Source organism: Chlorocebus sabaeus, chromosome 29, assembly GCF_047675955.1.
Source record: "Chlorocebus sabaeus isolate Y175 chromosome 29, mChlSab1.0.hap1, whole genome shotgun sequence".
NCBI lineage: Eukaryota > Metazoa > Chordata > Mammalia > Primates > Cercopithecidae > Chlorocebus > Chlorocebus sabaeus.
The window spans coordinates 3,852,903-3,878,544 of record NC_132932.1 but is presented as its reverse complement, the minus strand read 5'-3'; the positions used below and the strand labels follow the sequence as shown (position 1 = coordinate 3,878,544).

General features: G+C 48.5%; 1 protein-coding gene across 8 annotated transcripts in view; it reads right to left on the bottom strand.

The window, feature by feature from the left end:
* The window catches only part of TEP1 (telomerase associated protein 1), a 58,643-nt gene that overhangs the window by 20,591 nt on the left and 12,410 nt on the right, over positions 1-25,642 (bottom strand). For all 8 annotated transcript variants that reach the window (XR_496895.3, XR_005236783.2, XM_007990644.3 and 5 more), the window contains exons 9-43: positions 25,323-25,480; positions 21,288-21,397; positions 20,527-20,617; positions 20,121-20,298; positions 15,890-16,058; positions 15,228-15,386; positions 14,972-15,049; positions 13,889-14,019; positions 13,517-13,576; positions 12,214-12,372; positions 11,056-11,232; positions 10,684-10,804; positions 9,585-9,709; positions 9,200-9,313; positions 8,991-9,108; positions 8,642-8,836; positions 8,347-8,522; positions 8,092-8,248; positions 7,778-7,957; positions 7,228-7,320; positions 6,828-6,960; positions 6,513-6,663; positions 6,152-6,285; positions 5,912-6,000; positions 5,530-5,644; positions 4,835-5,075; positions 4,526-4,649; positions 3,590-3,714; positions 3,361-3,460; positions 2,987-3,142; positions 2,630-2,842; positions 2,207-2,360; positions 1,887-2,099; positions 703-863; positions 353-466 (exon numbers count right to left, since the gene is read on the bottom strand). Coding sequence is in view for 6 of the 8 variants with exons in the window: in XM_007990644.3 (XP_007988835.3) it covers positions 353-466; positions 703-863; positions 1,887-2,099; positions 2,207-2,360; positions 2,630-2,842; positions 2,987-3,142; positions 3,361-3,460; positions 3,590-3,714; positions 4,526-4,649; positions 4,835-5,075; positions 5,530-5,644; positions 5,912-6,000; positions 6,152-6,285; positions 6,513-6,663; positions 6,828-6,960; positions 7,228-7,320; positions 7,778-7,957; positions 8,092-8,248; positions 8,347-8,522; positions 8,642-8,836; positions 8,991-9,108; positions 9,200-9,313; positions 9,585-9,709; positions 10,684-10,804; positions 11,056-11,232; positions 12,214-12,372; positions 13,517-13,576; positions 13,889-14,019; positions 14,972-15,049; positions 15,228-15,386; positions 15,890-16,058; positions 20,121-20,298; positions 20,527-20,617; positions 21,288-21,397; positions 25,323-25,480 (4,972 nt within the window). In the remaining 2 variants the exon portion in view is untranslated. The remainder of the gene's footprint in view (positions 1-352; positions 467-702; positions 864-1,886; positions 2,100-2,206; positions 2,361-2,629; positions 2,843-2,986; positions 3,143-3,360; positions 3,461-3,589; positions 3,715-4,525; positions 4,650-4,834; positions 5,076-5,529; positions 5,645-5,911; positions 6,001-6,151; positions 6,286-6,512; positions 6,664-6,827; positions 6,961-7,227; positions 7,321-7,777; positions 7,958-8,091; positions 8,249-8,346; positions 8,523-8,641; positions 8,837-8,990; positions 9,109-9,199; positions 9,314-9,584; positions 9,710-10,683; positions 10,805-11,055; positions 11,233-12,213; positions 12,373-13,516; positions 13,577-13,888; positions 14,020-14,971; positions 15,050-15,227; positions 15,387-15,889; positions 16,059-20,120; positions 20,299-20,526; positions 20,618-21,287; positions 21,398-25,322; positions 25,481-25,642) is intronic.

The window sequence follows — 25,642 nt, the reverse complement described above, 5'->3', positions numbered from 1 at the left end:
CTCAGCCTCCCAAAGTGCTGGGATTACAGGTGTGAGCCACCGCGCCCGGCCCTGGGCTTTCTTATTAGAGAGTTCACTGGCTCAGCTTCATCACTGACCTTGGAAATGTTCTGAGTTCAATCTCCTTGTCTGTAAAATAGAGATAAAAGGAGTATCTACTTTACAGGGTGTTGTAAAGATTAAGTGAAGCAATGTATGAAAAGAGCTTAGTTCAATGGTTGGCACATATCAAGTTTGACAAATATTAGCTATTACTATTACTAATGGGTGCCAGAAAAAGGATGAGGTAGGGAGTGTTGTCTTGCCCCAGGAACCCAGCTGGGCTCTGTGCCACCCTTGGCCCTTTACTCACCAGTAGGTTATCTTTGGTCCAGGCACAGCCAGTGACCCAGTCACGGTGACAGGCGGGGAAGGAGTGGATCAAAATAGGGGCTTTGGGTGTCCGCACATCCCAGCAGAGGAGACTCTGGATAGGCCCCAAGGAGAGGGAGCAATCAGGACCAAAGGAGGGATGGGAACCCTGGGGCCATTTCAGGCAAGAAATTTCAAGGGAAGGGGGGGCGCAAGGAAGCACAGGTAGACAGATCTATACTAGATTTGGCAAAACAGAAAGCAGGAGGAAGCAACAGGAAATGGCTTGTTAAGAAATCTAGGAACTAGAGGGGCTATGGGACCCCAGGGTTGCATCCTTCTGCAGCTCACCCGATCCCGGCCCCCAGTGGCCAGGCTGCCTCCATCAGTGCTGAAACTACAGCAGCTCACAGGGCCCTCATGTCCCCGCAGCTCAGTGCCACCGGGAAAGTCTTCTGCCTTGTGCGGCAGCGTCAGAAGCTGCCTTGGCCACAGCCGCACTGTGAAATCCTCTGCATTGGAAAAAGAGAGAGGGAACAGCTTCCTGAAAGAGGAAGCCAGACAGGCCCTGGGAGGCCAAAGACAGGAGCAGCCATGGGGGCTGAGGGTGACGCCCAAGGCACAGCTCCATGGGAGAGATGCAGGGAGTCACAAGGCTGCGGAGAGGCCCTGGACAAGGGTCATCAGCAAGTGTGTACACAGGACAGGAGCGCCAGGCACTCCCAGCTCCAGCTCCACAGCTCAGGCCAGGAACATGGTTCCTTGTCTCTGCTTCTCTAACTGTACTCCCACAGCAGCCACTCCAGACCCCTCCTCTTCTCAAGTGTCCAGTGTCACTTCCACCTCCCGACCTGTGAGGCCCAGGTCTCCCACCTAGAGAGGGCCTAGGCCTTTCTACATTTTCACCTCAACATCTCTCTCTCTCTCCTTCTAAGGGAAACCTATCGCTTTACACAGCACACTGTCCCACGGGGCAGAAACTCAAAGGATTACTGGCAGTTTAGAGGTCCCAGAATGAGGGTGAAGGAACGAGTACAAACAGTCTAAACAGATTATGCAAGATAAGTGCATTCAAAAGTACTTTGAAAGCTGTAAAACAAAATCGCACATGTGTATTTTCATACACATATACATACAACTTGGAGAAAGGTATTAGTGTCTTTAAAAGGAACAGTGATTTGTGGGCCAGGCATGATGGCTCACGCCTGTAATCCCAGCACTTTGGGAGGCCGAGGTGGGCGGATCACCTAAGGTCAGGAGTTCGAGACCAGCATGACCAACATGGTGAAACCCCATCTCTACTAAAAATACAACATTAGCTGGGCATGGTGGTGCATGGCTATAATCCCAGCTACTCGGGAGGCTGAGATGGGAGAATTGCTTGAACCCAGGAGGCAGAAGTTGCAGTGAGCCGAGATTGCACCACTGCACTCTAGCCTGGGCAACAAGAGTGAAGCTCTATCTTAAAAACAATAAAAATAAATAAAAATAAAAAGAACAGTGATTTGTTAACCCTGCCCACTGTCCAGTAGTACCTGAGGCAGAAGCCAAGAGCTCCTGGGAAGTGGCCAGTCCTAGCACAGGCTTCTGGAATCTGGACAGGAGCCAGAGGGACTGAAGGGAGCATTCCTTGAGTGCCCAGCCCTGCAAGGACCCGTCTTCTGCTCCACTCACCAACACCTTGGGGCTTAGCCAGGCCAGGGCGGATACTGCCACATCCAGTGCCTGACCCTGAGCCCCCTGGGAACCTAGAGAATGAGAGAGAACAAGGGAGTAAGATACTTGGGAAGGGTTGGGGGGCAGGGGCTGTGCTCTTTCTAAAGGCTCAAAAACCCACCCATTCCCCCTTCAGTACCTGAAGAGATTTTGTAGATCCTAATGCCATCTGCTCGATACCCAACAGCCACCCGATCACCATCTGGGCTGAGTGCCACGGAGAGGGCAGGAGAGAGAGGAAGGGAACCTAGGTGCCCACGGGGCCGACCCAGAGACCCTGACCATACCTGAACCTGGGAACCAAGAAAAGGGCTTAAGGATACCACCTTCAACACCTGGTCCTCCTCCCTGCTTTGAGTTACAGCCACCCCCATTAAAGTACTCCTTCCAGAGACTCCTCTCATGAGAGCTGCCCTGCACCCAGTGGCACCCCTCTCCCTGTGGCTCCTGCCATCCAAGCTCCTCCACAGCCTCCTCAACAAAGGACCCCCACCCCCACCCAGATATTCTTTGCCTTTGCTACTCCTCCTCACAACCCACCACCAGCCCTCTGCAAGCTGACCTTGCCATCCTCTCCAGCCGTCAGTAACTGGCAACTCGCATGCAGGAAAAGTGCAGCAGCAACAAAGCCATGGTGGGCAGGGAAGGCAGCCAGCCGTGCCCCTTCTCTCCAGGCCCACAGCTCCACCATACTGTCCAGCCGGCCCACAGCCACAACCCCACCAGGCACATTGAAGGCCAAGGTACGGACAGAGGCTCCAGGTGCCCCCAGGTCCTACACAGGGAGGTAGAAATGGAAACTTGAAGACCTGCTCTCAGCACAATCCTAAAGTCACCCAGTAGGCTGTTGTCTGTCATCTGCCACCCTCCACTCCTATCCTCCTGTGCTTCCCCCCAGAGCCACACTGGACCTTCTTACCTTGGTGACTTTGAGCCCATCCACCTGGAAGAAGCTGATGCTGCCAGCCCAGCTGCCTGTGGCTATTACCTGCCCCTCAGGGTGGAAGGCAACACAGTTCAGGGGCTTGGGGTAGGTGTGCTGGAAGGCCAGCTGCCCACGGACTGTGTCCCACAGCTGAGGGAGAGAGAAGAGGAATCAGGATGCTGAACAGAGATGCCTGAACTTCTCAGTCCCAGACCCCCAGGAGCGACCTTATCCAGTTCCCCTGCCTTCAGCAGGGAAGGCCTTCTCTGGCCAGGCAGTCAGCAGCCTCTGCCACACTGAGAGAACAACCTCACGAGGGTGAGTCATGGCTCAGGGCCACTCTGACCACTGCAGCCCCCACGTCTTACCTTTAGGCATCCTCCCAAGCACACGGTGGCTAGCAGCCGGCGGTCTGGGCTCAGGCAGCAGCCAGTGATTTGGTACTGGTGGGCCTTGGTCTGCAGCACCCTATCCCAGGAAGATGAAGTCAGTCCTCTGGGCCCCCTGGCCATCAGCTCCCTCCTCATTTCCTTCTCCTGGGGCTTCCAACAAATGGGGAAGGCCCTCACTCCAAGACAAACGGAGAGGACCCCCTACCGACAACCATGCTGCAGGTCCCAGAGCTCCAGGAGTCCATCGAAGGCAGTAAGAAAGAGTGTATCATTGGAGAGGAACAAACAAGCAGAGATTCCATCACAGCCACTCACCAGAGACTTCTCCTCCTGCGACAGTGGGTGAGAAAGTCGGCTCCGGCCATCGCCTTGACCCTTCAAGTCCCACCACTCCAGGCCCCACCCAAAAAGAAGGCCAAGGCACAAAGGCCATGAGTCCTTGGCTCTCTATGTTGCAAGTCAAGCACACGTTCAAGTGGGGGCCTCATGATCTAAGTGGGGCCACATTTTCTCCCCTACTCCAAACCCCATACCTATTCCCCAAGTTACAGAAGATTTTGATGGACTTGAGAAAATGGGGTTACATGGGGTAGGGGATGATATGGTTGGAAAGAGGATAGAAAGAGGCCATGGTTCTAGGACTCACCTCTCCAGCCCAATGTACTATTAGCCTCCCATAAGCACTTTGTGCTGCCATAGTTCCCAGCAATTTACAGGGAACATTCTCCCCCTGCATCTTTGCTCAGGTTCCTTGTTCAAACAAGAATGCCTGCCCTTCTCTACCCTATGCCCTCCATAACTGCACAGCTCACTCAGGTCTTAATTATATTACATGGCTTTGTTTTGGTTCCTTTTTTCACCTTGTATGTCTTATCTCCCAACAAAACTGACCACTTGGTGGGCAATGACAATGTCCCAAGTCTTGTTTCTTGCCACACTTAGCACAGTGCCTTAAATGGAAGGTGTGCAGCAAATATTTGCTGTGTGATTGATTTCTTGATGAAGCCCTTTGAGCTGATGTGCAGGCAGTAAAGTTGCTGAATCAATCAGAGTGAAAACAGGTGTGTGGCTCATCTAGGGCTTCAGGGCAGTCTGCACAGATTTTCAGAGGGTAAATTCTGCCCGTCCTTGATTGTCATACCTGCCAAGTTCTCAGGTCCAACAGGTAAACTGTCCCATTGGCAGTGCCAACAGCTGCTCTTTGCCCATTGGTGGAGAAAGCCACGGCAGTAGGGGATGAGGAAACTGCCAGAGACAGGCTGGAGCTAGAGAAAGAGTAGGAAGAAAGGGAGGAAATAAAAGAGGGAATGCAAACAGGAGTTGATTTCTGTGCTTCTGTGCCTGGATCCCCCTCTCCACAGTGTTTCTGGTCATCCTTATTCTTCAGTTTCAGAAAGAGCTGCAGCTTGCCCTCTGGTGGGCTTACTAGGGTCTGGGGTCAAGGTCTTACCTTTGCTGATTTTTCATGGTCTGGGGTTTATTAAGCCATCGTAGTGTGTGTTGGAGGTGCCATCTCTGGGAGAGCAGCGGGGCTTGCTGGCAAACAGGTGAGTCCAGGGGCTGGTTGGCTGCTTGCTGGGGCAGGAGCTGGGGGTACTGGCTGAGGATTGAAGCCTGCTGCCTCAGGAAGGTGCGAAACACCGCGACATCAGCCTCGGGGAGCTTTTGTTCCTCTTTGGGGACTGAAGAAGCTATAAAAGAGTGGCAGAATGTCACCACGGAGCCAGCTAGACCCCATTCACCCCAGCACCAAATAAAACCATATGGTGTGTCTACAATAGTAAGTCTCAAAGTGTGGCCTTCTGGCCCTGTATCAGGAATATCTGTTAAAAGTACAAAGCTTTGGGCCCCACTCCAAACCTAGGGAACCAGAATATGGAGACCCAAGGATCTGTAATTTGAACAGTTTCCTAGATAGTTTGATGCTAACTAAATAAAGTTGAAGAATCTCTGGTCCAAGAGACCGAAGTGAAAGGTCTCCTGACAGTCACATGCTCACCCTCTTGGCATTTTCAACTTGAAATGGCAATTTGAATCTTTTTTCCCTGACACCCACACCCCCGCCCCAACCCTGAGCAGGGCCCCCATAAGCACACCCAGGAATCCCATATCTCAGAAAAGAATCCAGCCAGTGAATCATCTCACCATAGAGGGCATGGGTCTCCAAGAGCCGAGAGACCAGACCCAATTCCAAGTGTGCAGCCACCACATGGATGTTGGTAAGAAACTTCGAAAGAAGTCCCCAGTTCCCGCTCTGGAGCTGAGAAGGTCAGATTGGATTCATTAGGGATGTGAAAGGGCTGGTGAGAAGGGAGCGTTTAGTCTCAGAACCTGAATACAGAGATAGGATCTGAGCTGGGACAAGGGACTTGAAGAAGAAGGGCAGGAAAACTGAAAGGAAAGAGGTCAAGGAAGTTTGGGAGGGGTAATGGCAGCAGTGATGGTGGAGATGGTAAGGGGGAGAGGGGTCTCAGAACAGCCAAAGCACTCACTTTGGGAAAGGTGTCTATGGGGTCTAGGAACTAACCAGGTGGTAAGGCAGGTCTACCAGAGCCTCAGGAGGGCAACTTCGGAAGGTGCCTGAGGCATCAGCGTCACATGTCTTCCAGAGCTGAGCTGCATGAACAGATATTGAGAAAGGCTCAGCCTTGCTTCATTCTCAAGGGCAGTAGGTGAGCTGGCCAGCAGATGGGAGCACAGTGGGTGGTCCTGGCCTCCAAGCCCAAGCTCCACACTCAGTGCCCAGGCTGACTTGGGCTGCAATCACCTGCAATGAGGATGTGTGCCGTGTCCTCTTGCCCTGGCCTCTTCCCATAGCGACGTTTAGCTGCTGTTCTCAGGGGCCCATCAGGGAGGCATAGCCGGGCACCAGGGCGCTCCAGAGGGCCCTCCCCTAGCAAACTGTCCTCATGTGAGGAAGAGAGAGAGGAGAAGGAAGAGGCCTGTGAGTGAGCACCCTGGCACAGCAGTGGGCTCCTATGCCCCCCTCAAATAGTGGAAACTGGAGCAGCTGGAGCAGTAGCCCATTCATGGTCTAGGAGCCAGATGTTGAAGCTATACACAGGGCCCTGGCTCAAAGAAGGGAAGGCATAGAGAGGTCAGCAGGAGCTCAGCGGGGGCACCTGTACCTGCGCAGACTCTGGACGAGGTAGGCAAATGGGCCCATGGGGTAGGGGTCTCCACTGTTACCAGCAGCCACTGCTTCTTCCCAGCTCTTAGTCCCCTTGGGTAGTGTCCGCCACACACTCAGCACTCCATGCAGCTGGTCCACAGTCAAACCTGAAAACTCAAGCTCTCTGAGGCCCTCACCTAACCACACAGTGTCCCCGCCCCCACCCACCCCACCCAGTCTCTCCTTGCACTGTCTGCTGAGAACCCAGTGGAACCAATGTAATCCAAACCCTGGCCTTCAGCATCCCAACCGGCCCACCCCAAGCACTGACCACTCCGTGTGACCTCTAGGGTGGTCAACGCCTGGGGAAGGACATCAGGCCCGTGTTCCTGTTCCAGTGTGCTCAGGATGTGCTGCAGCAGCAGGGGGACAGTGGCAGGCAGAGTCCGGAGTCTCTCAGACACCTAGGATGGCGGGAGGGCAGCCTCGTTCAGTGTGGCGGGAGGAGAAGCAGCTTGGGTTGTGGGATAGGGAACGGGCAGCAGGAAGACAGCGGGGAGGAATGAAAAAGTAAAGAACAATGGTGGGAAGAGAGGTGAGGCAAGGTGTGAGGTGAGGATGGGGAGTAGGTGATCACAAGACAGCAAAGGACACGGGATAGGGATGAGACAAAGCAGCTGAAGAGAGAATGGGAAGTGGTGACTGGGACTTGGAAGGTGAGGAGAACCGACCTGCTCATACAGCGTGAAGAGCCTCAGATGATCGGTGACCAAGCGCAGGTAGAGCGGCCGGCCTGATTCTCGCTTCACCAGCAGCAGTCGCATCTGACAAGACTCAGGACTCAGGGTGGGGTCCAGGAGGGCTGCCCACAGCCAGCCCTCTGCCCAAGCACCAGCCCCTCTGCCAGGCAGCTCCTCCTCTGAGAGTCCCCAGCAGGCGCCAGGTCCATGGCATCACCCCAGGACATAGCCATCCCCCTCCTACACTGCTCTGCCCAGTCAGCCTTGCCAGAAAACCCCTGTGGCTCAGCCTACCCCACCAAAAACCACTTCACTCATCCCCTCACCCCAGGAGGCCCCGGGAAGGCCATTCACCAGGGGAAGAGGGCTGGGGGACATTATCAGGAACCACAATTTTCTTATTAACAACTTCCCATGGACAGAATTTCTGAGAAAACAAAGGAGCAGGTCTGTTCAAGGCAGCTAGCAGCCTCAGCACCTCAGGTCCCCATAGTTCCCAGATTCACCCCACACACCCACCAGCCCTGGCCTAGAACCCAACCTGGTTGTTAAATGGTGACTCCTCCAGCCGCTTCCCATACAGGGCCAGCTCCTCTCTCACCAGCCGGGCCCGAGCAGAGGCCTCCAGAGGCCCCAAGGCCACCACGTGGGCACCCTGGCTCTGCTCAAGGGTCTCCCCTAGGCCTGCATCCCTAGACACACTCAGCACCAGGTGTACACACTGTGATATTTGGGCAAAGGGAAAGGAAGGTAGAAAGAAAAGGAGAACCACATTGGAGAGGCCCCTTTCCTCCCTGCTGTACCCCTCCTTCTCCCCAGCCTGCCTCCCCACACCCACCTCCTTCTCACACTCACCCGGGGAAGCTTCTTTGGGATCCAGTCTGAAATCAGCTGCCCATTCTGGTCCACCAACCTATCAGCCCCATCGATGATCAGGACCAGCATCTGGCCAGGATGCAGGGACTCAGCAGACTTGGGCAGCAGTCTCTGCTGCAGCTCCCACACCAGGCTTCTGTACATGGAGATGAAGTCAGGGTCAGTGGGAGAGAGAGAAAAGCAGGGGTGGCACCGTGGACATCAACAAGGCTGGACTCACTGGGGGATACCCACCGGTAGGTGTTGGGGAGGGCACCTGGCTCTTTTAGTTGGCCACGCAGATAGGTACAGAGGCGTCTGAGCAGAGTGAGGGCAAGACCTTGGTCAGGACGAGCCCCGGAAAAGTGGAAGAAGACTAATGGTGCCACTTTGGCCCCATCAGGAGCCAGCAGGGCTGACACAAGAGATGCCTGCATGTGACAGGAACAGAAAACATGGTCACATTTTACATGCTTGAGCTCCCTGTGCCTTACCTCCTTAGCCCACACAGCCTTCCCTCCCTCCTGCCCAGGCCCCTGAGACTCTGTACCAGGAAGGCTGTCTTGCCCTGTCCTGACTGCCCCGTCACCAGGCTCAGCCTCCCATGGTGCAGCATCAGCTGCTGCACTGTGTCCTGAAGAAGGCGTGGCCGGGCAGTACTCGGTGGCTTCTGCAGCTGCTGGAAGGTGGCCTGGACCAAGTCATCGTCTGGGATGGACACTGGCTGCTCCAGCAGGGCCCCAGGCTGAGGGTAAATGGGTCAGTGACTATCCATGGTGCCATGCTCCTCAGGACCCCCTAAAACTCACAGAGCCCCCACCAAGTTACTTCCTACCCAGGACAACCCAGACCACCCCATGTCCCTCTGCACGCCTCTGGTCACCAGTGCTTCTGCTGACCTGCAGGTAGAGCTTCTGGATCGTATTCCACACATCCTGCAGAACCAACTGACCAAACTCCTCCAGCCCGCCAACATAGGGCCTGCCAGCTGCCACACCCCCCCACTCACAGGGGTACCTGTGGGCAAATCAAGCACAACCAGGTCAGAGCAGGCCTGGCTCCTCTCACCACATCTCTGTACAGGTGCTCCCTACCTCCCTCAGCTCACCTGCGGCAGGTAATCCCTTTCTGTCTGCTTAAGCAGCTCTTCAGTTCTGAGATCCGACATGCGGCCTCTTCAGACTCAGAAACAAAGTCAGATTTCCAGGCATCTGGCACAGAGCTGACCACCAAAGACCCCAAAAGTTGGAACGGACTCAGACCCCAGCCAGCCTCCCTCCACCAACCACCAGACATAGCTGGAATTTCCCGAAGCTCCTCAAGTAGAGATCTCCTCACTCCAGCACCAAGGCTGACGTGGGGCTGCAAAGGCATGCTGAGTCCTGTTTCTGCCTCATAGCACTCCCCTTCTATACTCTGAATACTGGGGAGAGAAGACTAGCCTGTCTGACCTTCTGGGGAAGGAGCCCCAACCTGCAGGCAACAGAGAGTACCTGAGGAAGCTGGAATCCCGGAAGTAGATGAGAGCTTGGGCAGAGGGCTGCAGACGTTGGCTCCGGTTCAGGAACTGCATCACCTCCATCTCTGTCACAGAGCGCCCTGAAGGGTACTGCTGGGCCTGTGGGGAGGGCAGAGACCGTGGGTTTAGTCCTAGGCCACAATGACCCTCCCTCCAGACCTGCCAAGGCCCCAGGCCTCCTGTATCTGTGATGTTCCTCTCTCCCTCCCTCCAGGCGCAAGCAATAAAATATAGCTAATAGCTAATGTTTTTTTACTTATTTTTATTTTTTTTCTGGAACAAGGTACTAGTAGCTAACATTCATTGAATGCCTGTAATGTATTGAGTATTCTGTTACAGACTTTTGTTTTTGTTTTTTTGTTTTTTTGAGACTGAGTTTTGTTCTTGTCGCCCAGGTTGGAGTGCAATGGCGTAATCTCGGCTCACTGCAACCTCCGCTTCCTGGGTTCAAGCAATTCTCCTGCCTCAGCCTCCCGAGTAGCTGGGATTACAGGCACCCACCACCACGCCCAGCTAATTTTTGTATTTTTAGTAGAGACGGGGTTTCGCCATGTTGGCCAGGCTGGTCTCGAACTCCTGACCTCAGGTGATCCAGCCGCCTTGGTCTCCCAAAGTGCTGGGATTACAGGCATGAGCCACTGCACCTGGCCCTGTTACAGACTTTTAATTCTCATAATCACCCTCCAATGTAAATGCCATTGCTTCTCTTTAATATAGGGAAACTGAGGCTAGGTGAGAGTAGTCTGCATTCCACAAAGCCACACAACTTGTAGATGACAGAAGGGAGATCAATACCCAGATCTATCTGATGGCAACATCTAAACAGACCTACCCTCTTACTTTTGCTCTTGGCCAACCCCAGAGGCACTTCTCAAAGGACTTTTCTCATCTAAAGTCCTTTGAGACTTTAGATGAGCATGGTCACTTGCAGTATCTTCAGCCTATATTTCTCTTCAAGTCTCCAAGACCTGCCTGTTCATAGTCCCAGGGTTTCTGACAGAATGTGGCTTCTCACGGCCTCTGCCCCAGCCTTTGCTTCTTCCCCAGCCCTCCTCCAAGCCTGTCTGCCTTACCCAGTGGAAGTGTGGATGGTCAGGAAGGTTGTAGCTGGGGGGAATGTATCCATAACGGGAGCCCAGAATCCCCACAAACAGCTGTGCGTTCTCCACCTCCCCAAGGCACACTTCCAGTTGTCTGTAGGCATGGTTATAGGGACATGTGGGAGTCACTGGGGGCATGGTATCAGGGAACATAGGCACAAATAGGGAGACAGGGCCCTGGCTCACAACTGAGAAAAGAGAAGGTAGGCTGCTCTTGTTAGTATCCAGGGAGCGACTCCCGCCTTCACCCTCATCCATTCTTGCAGCCCCAACCCTGCCCACCTCAGGTCCATCACTCAAGCCCCTCATCCCCCACCCAGCCCCTCTTCTCTGCAGCCCCCACACCTGTTCCTTCGGGTCTCCTCCTCAGTGACGCCCCAGCGGAGGTCGATTCCGTGAAGGCTGATACGGTGAGGGGCCGCTCGGGCCTGCAGTGCTGGCAGCACAGACCTCAGCAGCAGGTCCCGCTCCCCATGCATGTCTCGGAAAGTGGATGAAATAAAAAGCCGGATGCTGCGCCATCTGGGGATAAGCAGAGGGTTGGGCTCAGTCTAGGGATGAGCCCCATCACCTAATCCACAGACACTGCTGTGATCACCCTTCAGCACTGAGCATGAGCCAGGTACGACAGACAGCAGACAGGCGCCCAGCAGGCCTTCAGAGAAGCACGTGCTAGTGGTCTCAACTGCAGGGCCCTGGAATTTAAAGCCCACTTGCTATTGCTTGTACACCTCTCCTTTTTCTCATAATCATGATTATGTACTTACTGTTTGTTCATGACAACACTGTGAGGTAAGCACTATCATTATCTCCATTTCAGCAATCAAGAAACTAGGTTTTGGTTTTTTTTGTTTGTTTGTTTAAGACAGAGTTTTGCTCTTGTTGCCTAGGCTGGAGTATTATGGCACAATCTCAGCTCACCGCAAACTCTGCCTCTAGGGTTCAAGGGATTCTCCCGCCTCAGCCTCCCCAGTAGCTGGGATTACAGGCATGTGCCACCACACCCAGCTAATTTTGTATTTTTAGTAGAGACGGGGTTTCTCCATGTTGGTCAGACTGGTCTTGAACTCCCAACCTCAGGTGATCCGCCCGCCTCGACCTCCCAAAGTGCTGGGATTACAGGCATGAGCCACTACGCCCGGCAAGAAACTATAGCTTTAAGAAATTAAGCAACTAGGCCAGATTCAAACTACTATTTGGCAAAGCCACAATGAAAAAGCCAGAACCTGTGCTCCTAAGCCCTCTGCCTACACCCTGACCATACGGCCATGATGTCTGCCATCGTCTTTGTATTCTGACTTCCTTTCCTCAGTAGAGAAAGGAAGGGCTTGCTCACAACCTGACAACTCCCTGTGGTAGAGAAACCCCTGCCTGAGAAACAGGAAGCATACCTTCATGAAGAGAACAAGCGGCGCCTCACCAGCTAGAATTTCAGCCCCAGAGTTTCTCTGGGTTTGACTGCAGCCTCTCCCAATTCACAAAGGCATAGAAACACAGACTGACCCTTGCTGGGAAATAGGAGCCAAGGGGCTTGGAGTGTCCTCTTCCAGTGGCCGGAGAGACTGGACCCCTGTCTTTCCTGGGGGTGGTGGAATCTTGAATATTTTGTCCATTTGGCCTACGTGTTCCAAAAGATGGGAGGCCCCATGCTCTGCGATGAACCTGACATAAATAACAAGAGTCAAAATCAGTGAGGTCTCCCAAAAAGGGCAGGGGGAAAAAGATACGTCTAGGTTTGGTCACCAGTTAAGTGAAGCTCCTTAAGAAGATAACCATAAGCAGTTTATGCAGGCTTAAAATAAATGAGGGTGCAGAACCATAGGAATGAAGGAAAAAAGAAGCCCAACTCTAGCCCCTCCTGCTGTGCATGGTAATCATAAACTTGCTGTTGGGCCAGGGGCAATGGGCTAGGGTAAGGTGTAAAACTTAAAGCCATCCCAGTCTGGGCTTGAGCAGCTCTGTGCCAGTCATAAAGGCTCCCTGGAGAAGGAGGAATGTGTCTGAGGCTTCCTAATAGGAGTTGAGGGAAATGGATGGTATCCAAAGGAAAAGGCAGGGGAGAAAACAAGTACATAAGGCGGCAAGGATGGAAAGAGAAAAAAAAAGGTGAAAAGATTTCTATAATTTAGCTTAAATAAATGTAATTTTCTCTGGATCAAGAATTGAACAGAAGCCGCAGTGACATGGCCATCTCTTGATAGTGAAATCTCCTATGTCCATTTTCTTCTTTCCTACTGGATATAATATAATACAAACTTGGCTGAATACCAAGATGGCTGGAGCTGAAGCTGACATATTGAATCATGTGGTAGAAGTTGAGTATTTGAGGATCATGCAGCAATAAGAGAGAAAGTGCCCAGGTCCCTTTGACACTGTGTTGTTGCTACGCCTGGATGGCTGTAAAAGAGGAGTGAACTATCTTACTTTAAAAAAGAAGTGACTAGAGCCAGGCACGGTGGCTCACACCTGAAATCCCAACACTTTGGGAGGCGGAGGTGGGTGGATCATGAGGTCAGGAATTCAGGACCAGCCTGGCCAACATGGTGAAACCCATCTCTACTAAAATACAAAAATTAGCCGGGCACGGTGGCACATGCCTGTAGTTCCAGTTACTTGGGAGGCTGAGGCAGGAGGATCGCTTGAACCCGGGAGATGGAGGTTGCAGTGAGCCGAGATTGTACCACTGTAGTCCAGCCTGAGCGACAGAGTGAAACTCTCTCAAAAAAAAAAGTGACTGGAGTAGAGATAATCCCCTAAAAACTTCCTACCAAAGTCTCCAACCCTTTAGTATCCATTCTATACTCACTTCAGTATCCCATCAGTGCAGCCCGAGAGTGTCACATCATTGGGATTCAAATCTGGTGACCTGGCAAAGGAAGAAGCAGTCGCTAACCATCACAAACAATACCTGGAACACAGTCACTGCCCACTAACATCCCAAGATGAAAACCCCACTTCTACACCTTTAATAGGGTTACGTGGTAGGCTAGGGCTAGGGTAGACTCTCACGGAGGGGTACAGAGTTAGGCTAAAATGTCCACCCAAAGTGCAACAGAGGTAAGAAGGCAGAGTTGGGGAGATCCCCGTCAAGTGGGAGTGTCCTATGCTTTGGCAGGCGTAGAGAGGAAATGTAGACCACTAATTTCTGACACTGGGCAGGAAGTGTAAGCACCCTTACAGGTATTGTACCCTTCTCAGGACGATACCAACAAAGAGGCACTTGGAATTCACATGCTGCCAGTAAAGCTGTTTGGCCACATTTATCATTCCTTCATCCATGCTTTGGCCAAAGAGGATGACCCTGTCCACCTGTAAGATGAAAGGGGAGAAGATGCTAGAGAAGGGATGCTAGAGAACCCAGGACATTAAGATATGAGCTTTCTGAGGACAGGAGGATTAGGAGAACTCTGAGAGGAGTACCTCCCCTGAGAGCACATAGAATGAGGGAAGCCACTACATTTTAACTTACAGGGGACATCAGGGGACATCAAAGTGGAGGTTGGAGTGGGGCACTGGTATACTGTAGCTGGCTCATTCAGGCTCAAGAGAGCTGATTGTTAAGTTTTCAGGAATTTTGTGGGCAGTTGTTAAAGATGGACATTATTAAACATAAAATGGTATACATTTAAAAAATCAAATAAGTTACATTTAAAACAAATGTGGCTGGGCATGTTGACACACACCAGTAGTCCCAGCTACTTGGGAGGCTGAGACAGGAGAATCACTCGAGCCCAGAAGTTTTAGTTGCAGTGAGCTATAATCGAGCCACTTCACTCCAGCCTGGGCAATGGAGTGAGATCCTGTCTCAACAAATAAAAATCAGAAAATAAAACAAATGTAATAAATACTCAAAATGTATAACTTCCTAATAATTTTACTACATTTTACTACTATCTACTTGTGCTTATTTACATCTACTGTATCAGGATTGTGAGAATACCACACAGCAGTGTGCTCCTGAGCATCTTTTCCCAACTCTGTGTTCAGTAGCATCATGTTGGTAGCTTGAAATCAGCCACAGTAGGACTGTTTACACCATGGAAATTTAGCAGATGCTATTAACCGAGGCTTATTTTTCTAGGCAGCTGGTTGTTGAATGTTTACCAGCACACCACTGAGTAGGGGGTTGTAGCCAGTAGAGAGCCGATCTGACTATTTTATGTGGTTGGAGAAGTCAGCTTTAAAGGTCAAGAAATGAAATATATCAGTTGTAGAAGAAAATGTCGGGGAGGGAGAGGGTTTCTCAGGGATTAATACTCACAGGAACCCTTTGGCCAGCCAGAGACAGCAGGTATTTCCCAAAAGTATTCAGGGACCATTCACCATTTTCATCAAACTCCTGAAGGAAAGAGACTTCATGTTATGTGGTTGCACAGTAAGCAACAAACACTGCAGTCCTGCAGTCTGCTTGGGAAATCTTCAGAACTGTGTATATCTGTGCCTTTACCAAATATCTGGGCTATTCTCAGGCCTGTGTTCTTCATGTATTTTTGGATGGTGGGTGTTGAGTATCTGACCTGGACTTGAGCCTGGAGCCTGATGGCAGTCTTCAGGATGCCTTCTTCTGCCTTAAGCACTGCAGTCTTCAGAGTGTCACCTCCACACAGCACGACATCCACCTGCTCGGCCCTCGTGATCATCATCCCAATCAACAGCAGCGCATAGTTCAGTGGAGGCTGATTGGACAAGTGTCAGGGGAAATAAAGCTCTGCTGCTTTGGAATTCACCCTTGCCCAGCCAGCCCTGGAGGCCAAACCCTGCCACTGGTTTGAGGGAATAAGAAAAGGCGTAAAATCCCAAGTTAGGAGGGGGCAGCTTCAGCAGCCCTCAGGAAGAGCTGACTGTGGAGGGAGGAAGAGAGGAGCCAGGATCCCTGCCCAAGTTCAACCCTGGGATGTAGTGAGATGAAAGTGAGACATATTTTGGTGGATGGAAATTTAGAGAGTACCAAGTACCAGCCAAAGGGGAAATGTTAGTATTACAATGCATAAACCTGGTTGAAACAACATCCTAGGAATTGTCCCTAGGAACTGAGGACTGATACTTGGAAGCAAATTCGTATCATTTATTTCAGTCGGAGTGCTTGCCTGGGAAAACCAGCTCTGGGAACAGGATACCACTCAGGATCCCCAGCATCCTGCCAACTCAACCCCTTGGAGGATGCTTTTTACTTTCTTACCCCTTGTGGGTTGCTCTTTGGACAGAGCTTGTCTGCATTAGCATCTGTCAGATAGACCAAGATGGTGCGGCCTGGCAGCAGGGGCAGGCTGTGCTTCACAGAGAGGTTCACAGCTGTCTCCAGGGCCTGTCGGTACCTGTTCAGCATCTCACCATCATATTTCCACTGTCTACAGGCAAGAAAGACACAGACACAGGGGCTCAGGGACTTATCTGCCCCTTAGAGGCAGACGGGGAGATGAGAACTTGCCACTAAGTATTGAGTCTTCTCCCTCCTTCAAGCACCACACCCCCTTCCACAGCCCACTCCATTTCTGGTGTAGAGGACTGGGACAGAGCTTCCCTAAGCCCCCATTCTATGGGATTCTTCTTCTTTTTTTTTTTTTTTTTTTGAGACGGAGTCTCGCTCTGTCGCCTGGGCTGGAGTGCAATGGCCAGATCTCAGCTCACTACAAGCTCCGCCTCCCGGGTTGACGCCATTCTCCTGCCTCAGCCTCCCGAGTAGCTAAGACTACAGGCGCCTGCCACCTCGCCCGGCTAGTTTTTTGTATTTTTTAGTGGAGATGGGGTTTCACCATGTTAGCCAGGATGGTCTTGATCTCCTGACCTCGTGATCCGCCCGTCTCGGCCTCCCAAAGTGCTGGGATTACAGGTTTGAGCCACCGCGCCCGGCCCTATGGGATTCTTCTAATCCACACTCATGGTAGGAGAGGGGAAGTCACCTGTGGACCAACTAGCTACACTTACCACATGAATCCATTCTTACTTCATGAAGCAAGATTTAACGGCTACATAGTTTTAAATAGTATTTTAAAAAACAAATGCTAACTCCTTACTCTAAAAACTGACATTTTAAGGAGAATAAATTGAATATTCATCCCACCTTTCCCATACAATCTATTTCAGGGTAACTAAATAAATATAGTTGTTTAGTTACCCTGGGAGGCTGTTTTTTTAAATTCCAGTTAAAAAAATATTGAGGAATGATAAAACCCTCATTCTGCAACCACCAGTGAAACAATTGGTTCATGCAAAGATCACCAAAGGATGAGCGATTAACTACTGTGGAGAGATGAGGCTATTACTACCTAAAAGCGCTGATCAATATCAGCATTACTGAGTAGTAGTCCCACTTAAATAGTACATATATAGGATCACCTATGAACTACTTGAAAAAAAAAAAAAAATCTAAATCTGTTCAAACCTTTAGAGCTAATGCCCAGTGAACATGAAATAGAAAAACAAGTTAGATGACACCATGAAGAAGGAGGGAAATTCAGAATATGGGATATTCTGTGGGGTCCCTGAACCTGGTTTTCATAGTAGCTCAATGGCATAAGAACAATTAAAAGATTAAAAGTGACATAAGAGACTTAACAACCATATGTAATGTGTATACCTTGTTTAGATCTTGATTTGAATAAAACTGTGAAATGATATTTTTAAACAATTGGAAAATTTGAATATGGACTAAATAACAGATGATTTACCAAGGAATTATTTTAGTTTTGTCAAGTATATTAACGACATTCTTATTGTATTAAAAATGTCCCTTTTTAAAGAAACACACACGAAACAAGGAAAGGTGAAATAAAATGTGTCTTATTATTTGACATTTGTTTTAAAAATATCTTCAAAAGAAAAGAAAAAGGAAAAAAGATCAGTAAAGAAAATGTAGGCTGGGCACGGTGGCTCACGCCTATAATCCCAGTACTTTGGGAGGCCAAGGTGGGCAGATCACAAGGTCCAGAGATCGAGACTATCCTGGCTAACACAGTGAAACCCCATCTCTACTAAAAAAAAATACAAAAAAATTAGCTGGGCGTGGTGGTGGGCGCCTGCAGTCCCAGCTACTCCGGAGGCTGAGGCAGGAGGATGGCGTGAACCCGGGAGGTGGAGCTTGCAGTGAGCCGAGGTCGCACCACTGCGATCTCTGTCACCTGGGCGACAGAGCAAGACTCCGTCTCGGAAAAAAAAAAAAAAAAAGAAAGAAAATTTAATAAAATCTAGATAATCACTGAATCTGACAAACAGTTTTATGTAAGTCTATTTTACTTTTATTACTTGTGTGCATAAAGTTTTTTATACTAGTTTTTTAATCTAGCAAAATCAGTAGTCTTCCCAGCGCTATCCAATAGAATTAAATTACAATTAAATTAAATCAAATTAAACTTCAATTATACACATATAATTTTCTAATAGTCACATTTTAAACAGTAAAAATAAACTGGTGAAATTAATTTTTCTTTGCTTTAAGAGACAAGACGGGCGTGGTGGCTCACGCCTGTAATCCCAGTACTTTGGGAGGCCGAGGCGGATGGATCACTTGAGGTCCAGAGTTTGAGAGCAGCCTGGCCAACATGATGAAACCCTGTCTCGACTGAAAATACAAAAATTAGTGGGGTGTGGTGGCATGTGCCTATAATCCCAGCTACTTGGGAGTCTGAGGCACGAGAATCACTTGAACAGGGGAGGCAGAGGTTGCAGTGAGCCGAGATCACACCAGCCTGGGTGACGAAGTGAGACTCTGCCTCAATTAAAAAAAAAAGAGTGAGAGTCAGGGTCCTTGGCTCATGCCTATAATCTCAGCACTTTGGTATGGGAGGCCAAGGTGGTTGGATCGCTTGAGCTCAGGGGTTTGAAACCAGCCTGGGCAACATGGTAAAACCCTAACTCTACAAAAAATATAAAAAATAGCTGGGTGCAGTGGTGTGTGCCTATAATCCTAGCTACTTGAGAGGCTGAGGCAGGAGAATCACTTGAGCCTGAGAGGTAGAGGTTGCAGTGAGCTGAGATTGTGCCACTGCACTCCAGCCTGGGTGATGGGAATAAAATCCTATCTCAAAAAAAAAAAGGAGGGGGGACAAGGTTTTCCTCTGTTGCCTAGTCTGTGCAGTGGCATGATCATAGCTCACTGCAGCCTCAAATTCCTGAGCTCAAGAGATCCTGCCACCTCAGCCTCCCAAGTAGGTGGGACTACAGGTGCAAGTACCTGCACCTGGCTAAAATTAATTTAATACTGCTTTTTATTTAACCCAATATATGAAAATATTTTCATGTCAGCCTGTAATTAATACAAAAATTATGACTATTTCATATTCTTTTTTCAGACTGCCTTCAAAACCTAGCATATCTCAACTCAGACTTCATTAGCATATTCAACTGCTAAACAGCCACATGTGGCTAGTGGCTACCACATCGGTCAGTACAAGAATACCATGTGCACTGGCCCCTTGGGCTTTTTTTTTTTGTTTTTTTTTTGAGACACAGTCTCGCTCTTGTTGCCCAGGCTGGAGTGCAGTGGCGCGATCTCGGCTCACAGCAACCTCCGCCTCCCAGGTTCAAGTGATTCTCCTGCCTTAGTCTCCCAAGTAGCTGGGATTATGGGCACCCGCCACCACGCCTGGCTAATTTTTGTATTTTTAGTAGAGAGGGGGTTTCACCATGTTGGCCAGGCTGGTCTCAAACTCCTGACCTCATGATCCGCCTGCCTCGTGATCCACCTGCCTCAGCCTCCCAAAGTGCTGGGATTACAGGCGTGAGCCACCGCACCTAGCCAGGCTTGACTCTTAAATGGCCCTCTGTTCAGCTACTGTTTCAGGAGATTCCCGGTTACTGAGCCCTCTAGAAGATTAAGTGAGTCCTGCGTTTGTTTTGAATAAAAATAAGTGAAAGATACTGATGAACCACTTAAAAAGACAGCTGAGACTTCATCACGCCTACAAAACAGATTGTACATCTGTCTGCGCCTGCTGATGGTAACTATCTTTGTGTGTATGTCAAAATACACACACACACACACACACACACACACACAACAAAAACAAAAAAGATGAATGGGTCAAAAAATACAGAAAGAGATAGAAACAGAAAGAAAAACAAACATGTCACAGAAAAGAAAAAGAAAGAAAATCATGAATCAGAGCAGAAGTAGAGAGGACACCAGCATACACCACCATAGATCAGCATAACTAAAAGGAATCCACATAAACCAATACAACAATCACAGAGAATAGAGTGGAGGTCCAGGAGTAGATTTCGTTTCATGATCTCTCTTTCGGACAATGTTAAAGACAAGGTGTGCTGTGCAAAAAACCAGGCAGTTCTGAGCCATTGCGATGACTGACAAGCAAATCTTTACAGAAAAACAGCTGGGCTTCCCAGATGACTTCCAGCCTGTACCAGGGTAGCCCCGATTGCCCACCCTTGGCTCCCAGACAGTGCATACATACCTGGCCTTGTGTACTCTCAGCTTCTCCCTCTTAAGCTTCTCATACATCACAGGTACCCTCATTACTGTCCGGAGCTGCTGACAGCTTAGGTGGCAAAGAAACCTCCGCCTGGGACGGTTCTTGTCACTTCTAGTTAGTATCCGCCTCATCAGTGTTGTATTAGAAGGAAAGGGCAATGCTGTATGACAGGTAAATTTCTGAGTTAGGCAGCTTCCATTCCCTCATCTTTTCCTACCAGTAATGTGGCCTGAGCCCCAACCCTTGGGACTTGCAAGTGCCTGACTTCTGCCCCCTACCCCAACACACCCTGAGACTGCAAGGCAAGAGGCTGAAAATATTGGTGCTGCTGCTTCATTTATTGTCAGATATGAGAGGCAAACAGGAGTTGGAAGAAGGGGGAGAATACCTTGGTTTCTGAGTTGAGCCTCAAGGGCATCAATGGAATCATAGGCATTAAGAAATCTGAACGGAAACTGCCGACTGTGGATCACCGACTTCTAAAAAGCAAGGGAGGGAGGGGTCATGAGCAGAGGAGCCGGGAGTATGGGGGGCTTCAGGGGTTCACTCTATTAGCTTTGTGAGAAGGCACAGAAGGACAAAATGAACTTAGACAAGAGATATCGAAAAGGGATAAGAAGAAGAAAGAAAAAAGTCATCATTTTAGGGTGTGAGAAGAGGTAACAAAAGAAGAGAAAGTAACAGAAGAGCCCTGTTTCTTTTAAGACTCCCTCTGGGCGGGGTGTGGTGGCTCATGCCTGTAATCCCAGCACTTTGGGAGCCTGAGACAGGTGGACTGTCTGGGCTCACGAGTTCGAGACCAGCCTTGCCAACATGGCAAAACCCCATCTCTATAAATAAAAAATAAAGACTCCTTCTGAAATCAGTTACATCACAGAAGTGTCTCTTCCTGGTAAGTCACTGAGCTCAGAAAATTAAAATGAAAGTTCTTATACTCTATTGTAACTTCTCAAACGATGTACTGAACCCCCAAACTTATCTCCCTCAACTTATCTGTATTTCCAGACCTACTTACAGCCCACGTGGAAACAACTTGGTGGCCATACCTTCCTCTGCCACTTGAAAAAGCCTGGCCTCCAAAGCAGCAGTGGCCTGTCCACATGCACATCTAGTTGCTGGGCCCCATGGCTACCAGCCCCTCACACATACCGCATGCTGGAGTCTCTGCAGAATGAGTTCATGGTGGCGAGCACTGATTCCAACCCGCAGCAGGTTGCACAGGTTCCGAAGCATGGCCATGAAGGGAAGCTTCCCATTTTCTGTGGAATGTGGGGCATAGAGTGAGAAAAACAAATAAGGAGGCCAGGCACAGTGGCATGCACCTATAATCTCAGCTGCTAAGAAGGCTGAGACAGAAGGATCACTTGAGCCCAGGACCCTGGAATTGGAGTCCAGGCTGGGCAACATAGCAAGACTGTCTCAAAAAAAAAAAAAAGCAAATGAGGGACGATTAGAGAGAGGTCAGAGACCAGAGCAAGAAGTTCAGAGACCAGGCATGTAGAAAGTCCAAGATAGAGGAAGTGAGGAATTCACATTCAATCTCCTCTACTCAAAATGTTTTAAAGGCTTAGAAAGATTAAAAACAGGGTTGGCCTGAAGTTTGGAACAAAATTTATGCAACACTGTTTATAGGATGGCTGTTTCAATAAACAACTTATGTTACCACTTTATCCGTTGGCTCTAGCCCTAAGATTGGGTTCAACTGGCAAAATGTATTCTCTAGTCTAGAGCAAAGGTTTCTAAACTTTTTAGATGGCCAAAAGAGAAATTTCATAGTGTAAGTTGATTTATGAAGTATATACTAACATAATGTAGTACATTCATTAGTTAATATTTCCAGGCACAATATCCACTTAAAAGAAGGTTCACCATTTATGAAACCCCGTCTCTACAAAAACACAAAAATTAGCCAGGCGTGGTGTCAGGTGCCTTTAATCCCAGCCACTTGGAAGGCTGCGTCAGGAGAATTGCTTGAAACCAAAAGGCGAAGGTTGCAGTGAACTGAGATCATGCCACTGCACCGCAGCCTGGGTGACAAAGCAAGACTCTGTCTCGGAAAAAAAAAAAAAAAGTTCACCATTTATATGAATGTAAATCCATATTTCAAATAGTCTTCATAATTTTTAAGTTTTGTAACCAATTTCTTATATTTGATTAGTCATTACTTTTTTTGCTTAAATATAGGTGAAGAAGATTTGCACTGGAGATAGAATTTCACCTCTGATCTCTGTCACTTTCTCATTGTTCACTTGTCCCTGTGTTATTATTATCTTCAAGTCATAGTTTCTTTTCTCTTTTTTTTTTTTTTTTTGAGATGGAATCTCACTCTGTCACCCAGGCTGGAGTGCAGTGGCACGATCTCAGCTCACTGCAACCTCTGCTTCCTGGATTCAAGTAATTGTCCTGCCTCAGCCTCCCAAGTAGCTGGGATTACAGGTGCCCACCACCACGCCTGGCTAATTTTGTATTTTAGTAGAGACGGGGTTTCACCATGTTGGCCAGGCTGGTCTTGAACTCCTGATCTCCAGTGATCTGCCCGCCTCGGCCTCCCAAAGTGCTGGAATTACAGGTGTGAGCCACCATGCCCAGGCCATCGTTTCTTAATAATAATATTTTTAAGGGTTATATAAATTTTAAAGGGTTAGTTCGGTTAATACTGAATAATATAATTCCAAACCCATCTACAATTGAAATAAAAATTGCTATAGATCAAATTATGTAGAAACCAAAATTAAAAAAAAAAAAAAGAGTGAAGGGGTGCCATTAATGCCCTCAGATTGTGGATGCTCAGAAAACCTCAACTATTACACATGTAACACTGTTATCATATGGACTGAGTGACTATGTGGGTTCAATCTGCATGGTAAATACTGGGAATTTTTTTTCTTTTAGATAAAAGTAAACATAAATAGGAGGTGTGATTTTCTTTTCCTGGACAGAGGTGTATTCGAACCACTTTAGAGGCCAGGTCTGTCAGTCCCACACTGTGCTTGTGCACCAGCCCATACCATCAGCAGCTTCCATCAGGTAAATGGTGTTCCCTTTGTAAAGGGGATCTAAGTCTCATTTGAATTATAGCTGGAAGCTTTTAGCCCTCTGGAAGTCTTGGGATTCTCCAGTCATAATTCTTTTTCTTATTTTTGAGATGGAGTCTCACTCTGTCACCCAGTGGCACAATCTTGGCTCACTGCAACCTCCACCTCCCACGCTCAGGCAATCCTCCTGCCTCAACCTACCAAGCAGCTGGGACCACAGACATCAACCACTATGCTCAGCTAATTTTTGTATTTTTGGTAGAGACGGGGTTTCACCATGTTGCTTAGGCTGGCCTCGAACTCCTGAGCTCAAGCGATTTGCCCGCCCCAGCCTCCCAATGTGCTGGGATTACAGGCGTGAACCATGGTGCCTGGCCTCCAGTCATAATTCCGATTCACAAACTGTACAGAACAATTAGGTTGTATATGTACTGTAAATGAACTATTGCATCCATTGTCGACTCAAGTTTTTTCAACTGTTACTATGTATAAAAGGTTTTCTAGATCATTTCTGATGAGAAAGTAAGTCCAATATCATGCTGGTGATATTAGAAAATAAACTGGACATTTATCCTTCAGATTGCAAAATTCACTAATTTCATTCCAAAAAATGTTAATGAGTTATTAATGAGATCTGTGGTCTCCAAAAAGGGTTCTGTATACCCAATCACATTTTTATCTTATATTTCATACTTACATCTTTTTTTATATATTTCCTTTTATTTATTTATATTTATTTTTGGCTGGGCACAGTGGCTTACATCTGTAATCCCAGCAATTGAAGACCAGCCTTAGCAACAAAGTGAGGCCCTGTTTCAAAAAAAAAAAAAAAAAAAGGTACATATACATATATTCTGGTGTATTGTAAAAATTGTTTTTATAGTATATGATTTAAAAAAGAGACTCTAGCCACCATGGGATTAGACTATGGGCATCTGCCTCAACCAGGATAAATGATATTAAAAGAATAAATTTACAGCTCCTTACATTTTCAGGGACAATGGTTCTCAACCAGAGGGAGGAAGTGAAGATGGGTGCATATAGAATTATCTTCATATGGCCGGGCGCAGTGGCTCACGCCTATAATCCCAGCACTTTGGGAGGCCGAGGCGGGTGGATTACTGGAGGTCAGGAGTTCAAGACCAGCTGAGCCAACATGGTGAAACCCTGTCTTTACTAAAAATACAAAATTAGCTGGGCGTGTTGGCGTGCACCTGTAATCCCAGCTACTCAGGAGGCTGAGGCAGGGTGTGGAGGTTGCAGTGAGCCAAGATTGCGCCATTGCATTCCGGCCTGGGCAAAAAGAGCAAAACTCCGTCTCAAAAAGAAAAAAAAAAGAATTATCTACATATATCAGCTTCTATCCAGGCCCCTTTATTCTACTCCACCCCATGTGGTTTCAACTATCAGGGAAGAGGCTGTCAACTGGGGGCAGGTGTGTGTGTGTGAGTGTTTGTGTGTGGGTGTGTGTGTGGGTGCAGTGGCTCATGCCTGTAATTCCAACACTTTGGGAGGCCAAGGTAGGAGAATTGCTTGAGGCCATGAGTTTGAGACCAGCCTGGGCAACATCAGAAAGACTTTGTCTCTAAAATTTTTTTTTAAAAAAAGTAAAAATTTTATAAAGTAAAAAATGAAAGAAACAGCCTGCTATCATTAAAAGTAGACCAAAAAAAAAAAAAAAAAAAACAGAGAAAGATAACTTGGTTCTCCTCTATCTGAATTTTCTTTTTTCCTGTATCAGTGTGGGCAAATTACCTAAAACTTCCATGTCCTAAATACAATATGAGTTTCTGTACAGATTCCAATATGCCATGTGCCAGTCTTACCTTTTTTGGAATGAGTTACAGAGATATTGATACAAGCACAATCGGAGAGAAGGTACTTTTGTCGTATGTTGATAAAAACTTGTGCATCACCTAACTACATCTGGTACAATGATCGATGATGCTAATATTACTCAAAGCAGGTACCACTGTTTACTTTGGTGTAGTCAATGGCAGACCTTATAAATCAAGTCATTTTCAGTAATACAACTACCAGGCAAAACAATAACTTCATCATTCCACAGAAATCTTCTAGTGAGGCTCTAAAATGTGGAGGCATAAATGGGGAAGAGAAGGAGGGAATGTGATGGTCAAGGTCACTCTACCAATGAGTTCCTCCCAGACCGACGCTTTGTTCCCCCGTAGGCTCAGCTCCCGCTCCCAGGTCTCTGGCCTAGACAGCTTCATCCTCTTCCCAGCTCTGCTAGAATCCCAAGGCCCGGGAAGGCGACTTCGAGAAAAGAGCTGTAGGTTGGAGGGGTATCTGAGGACAGGCAAGAAAGAAGTCTATCATTTCAGAGTCGGCAAGAAAAGAACTCAGAAAAGGAAAGGTGAGTCATGTTTACCGGGCATGTCTGCCCAAATATGCCTAAAAATAACTCAGAAAAGGAAAGGTGAGTCATGTTAACAGGTGAGTCAAAAAATG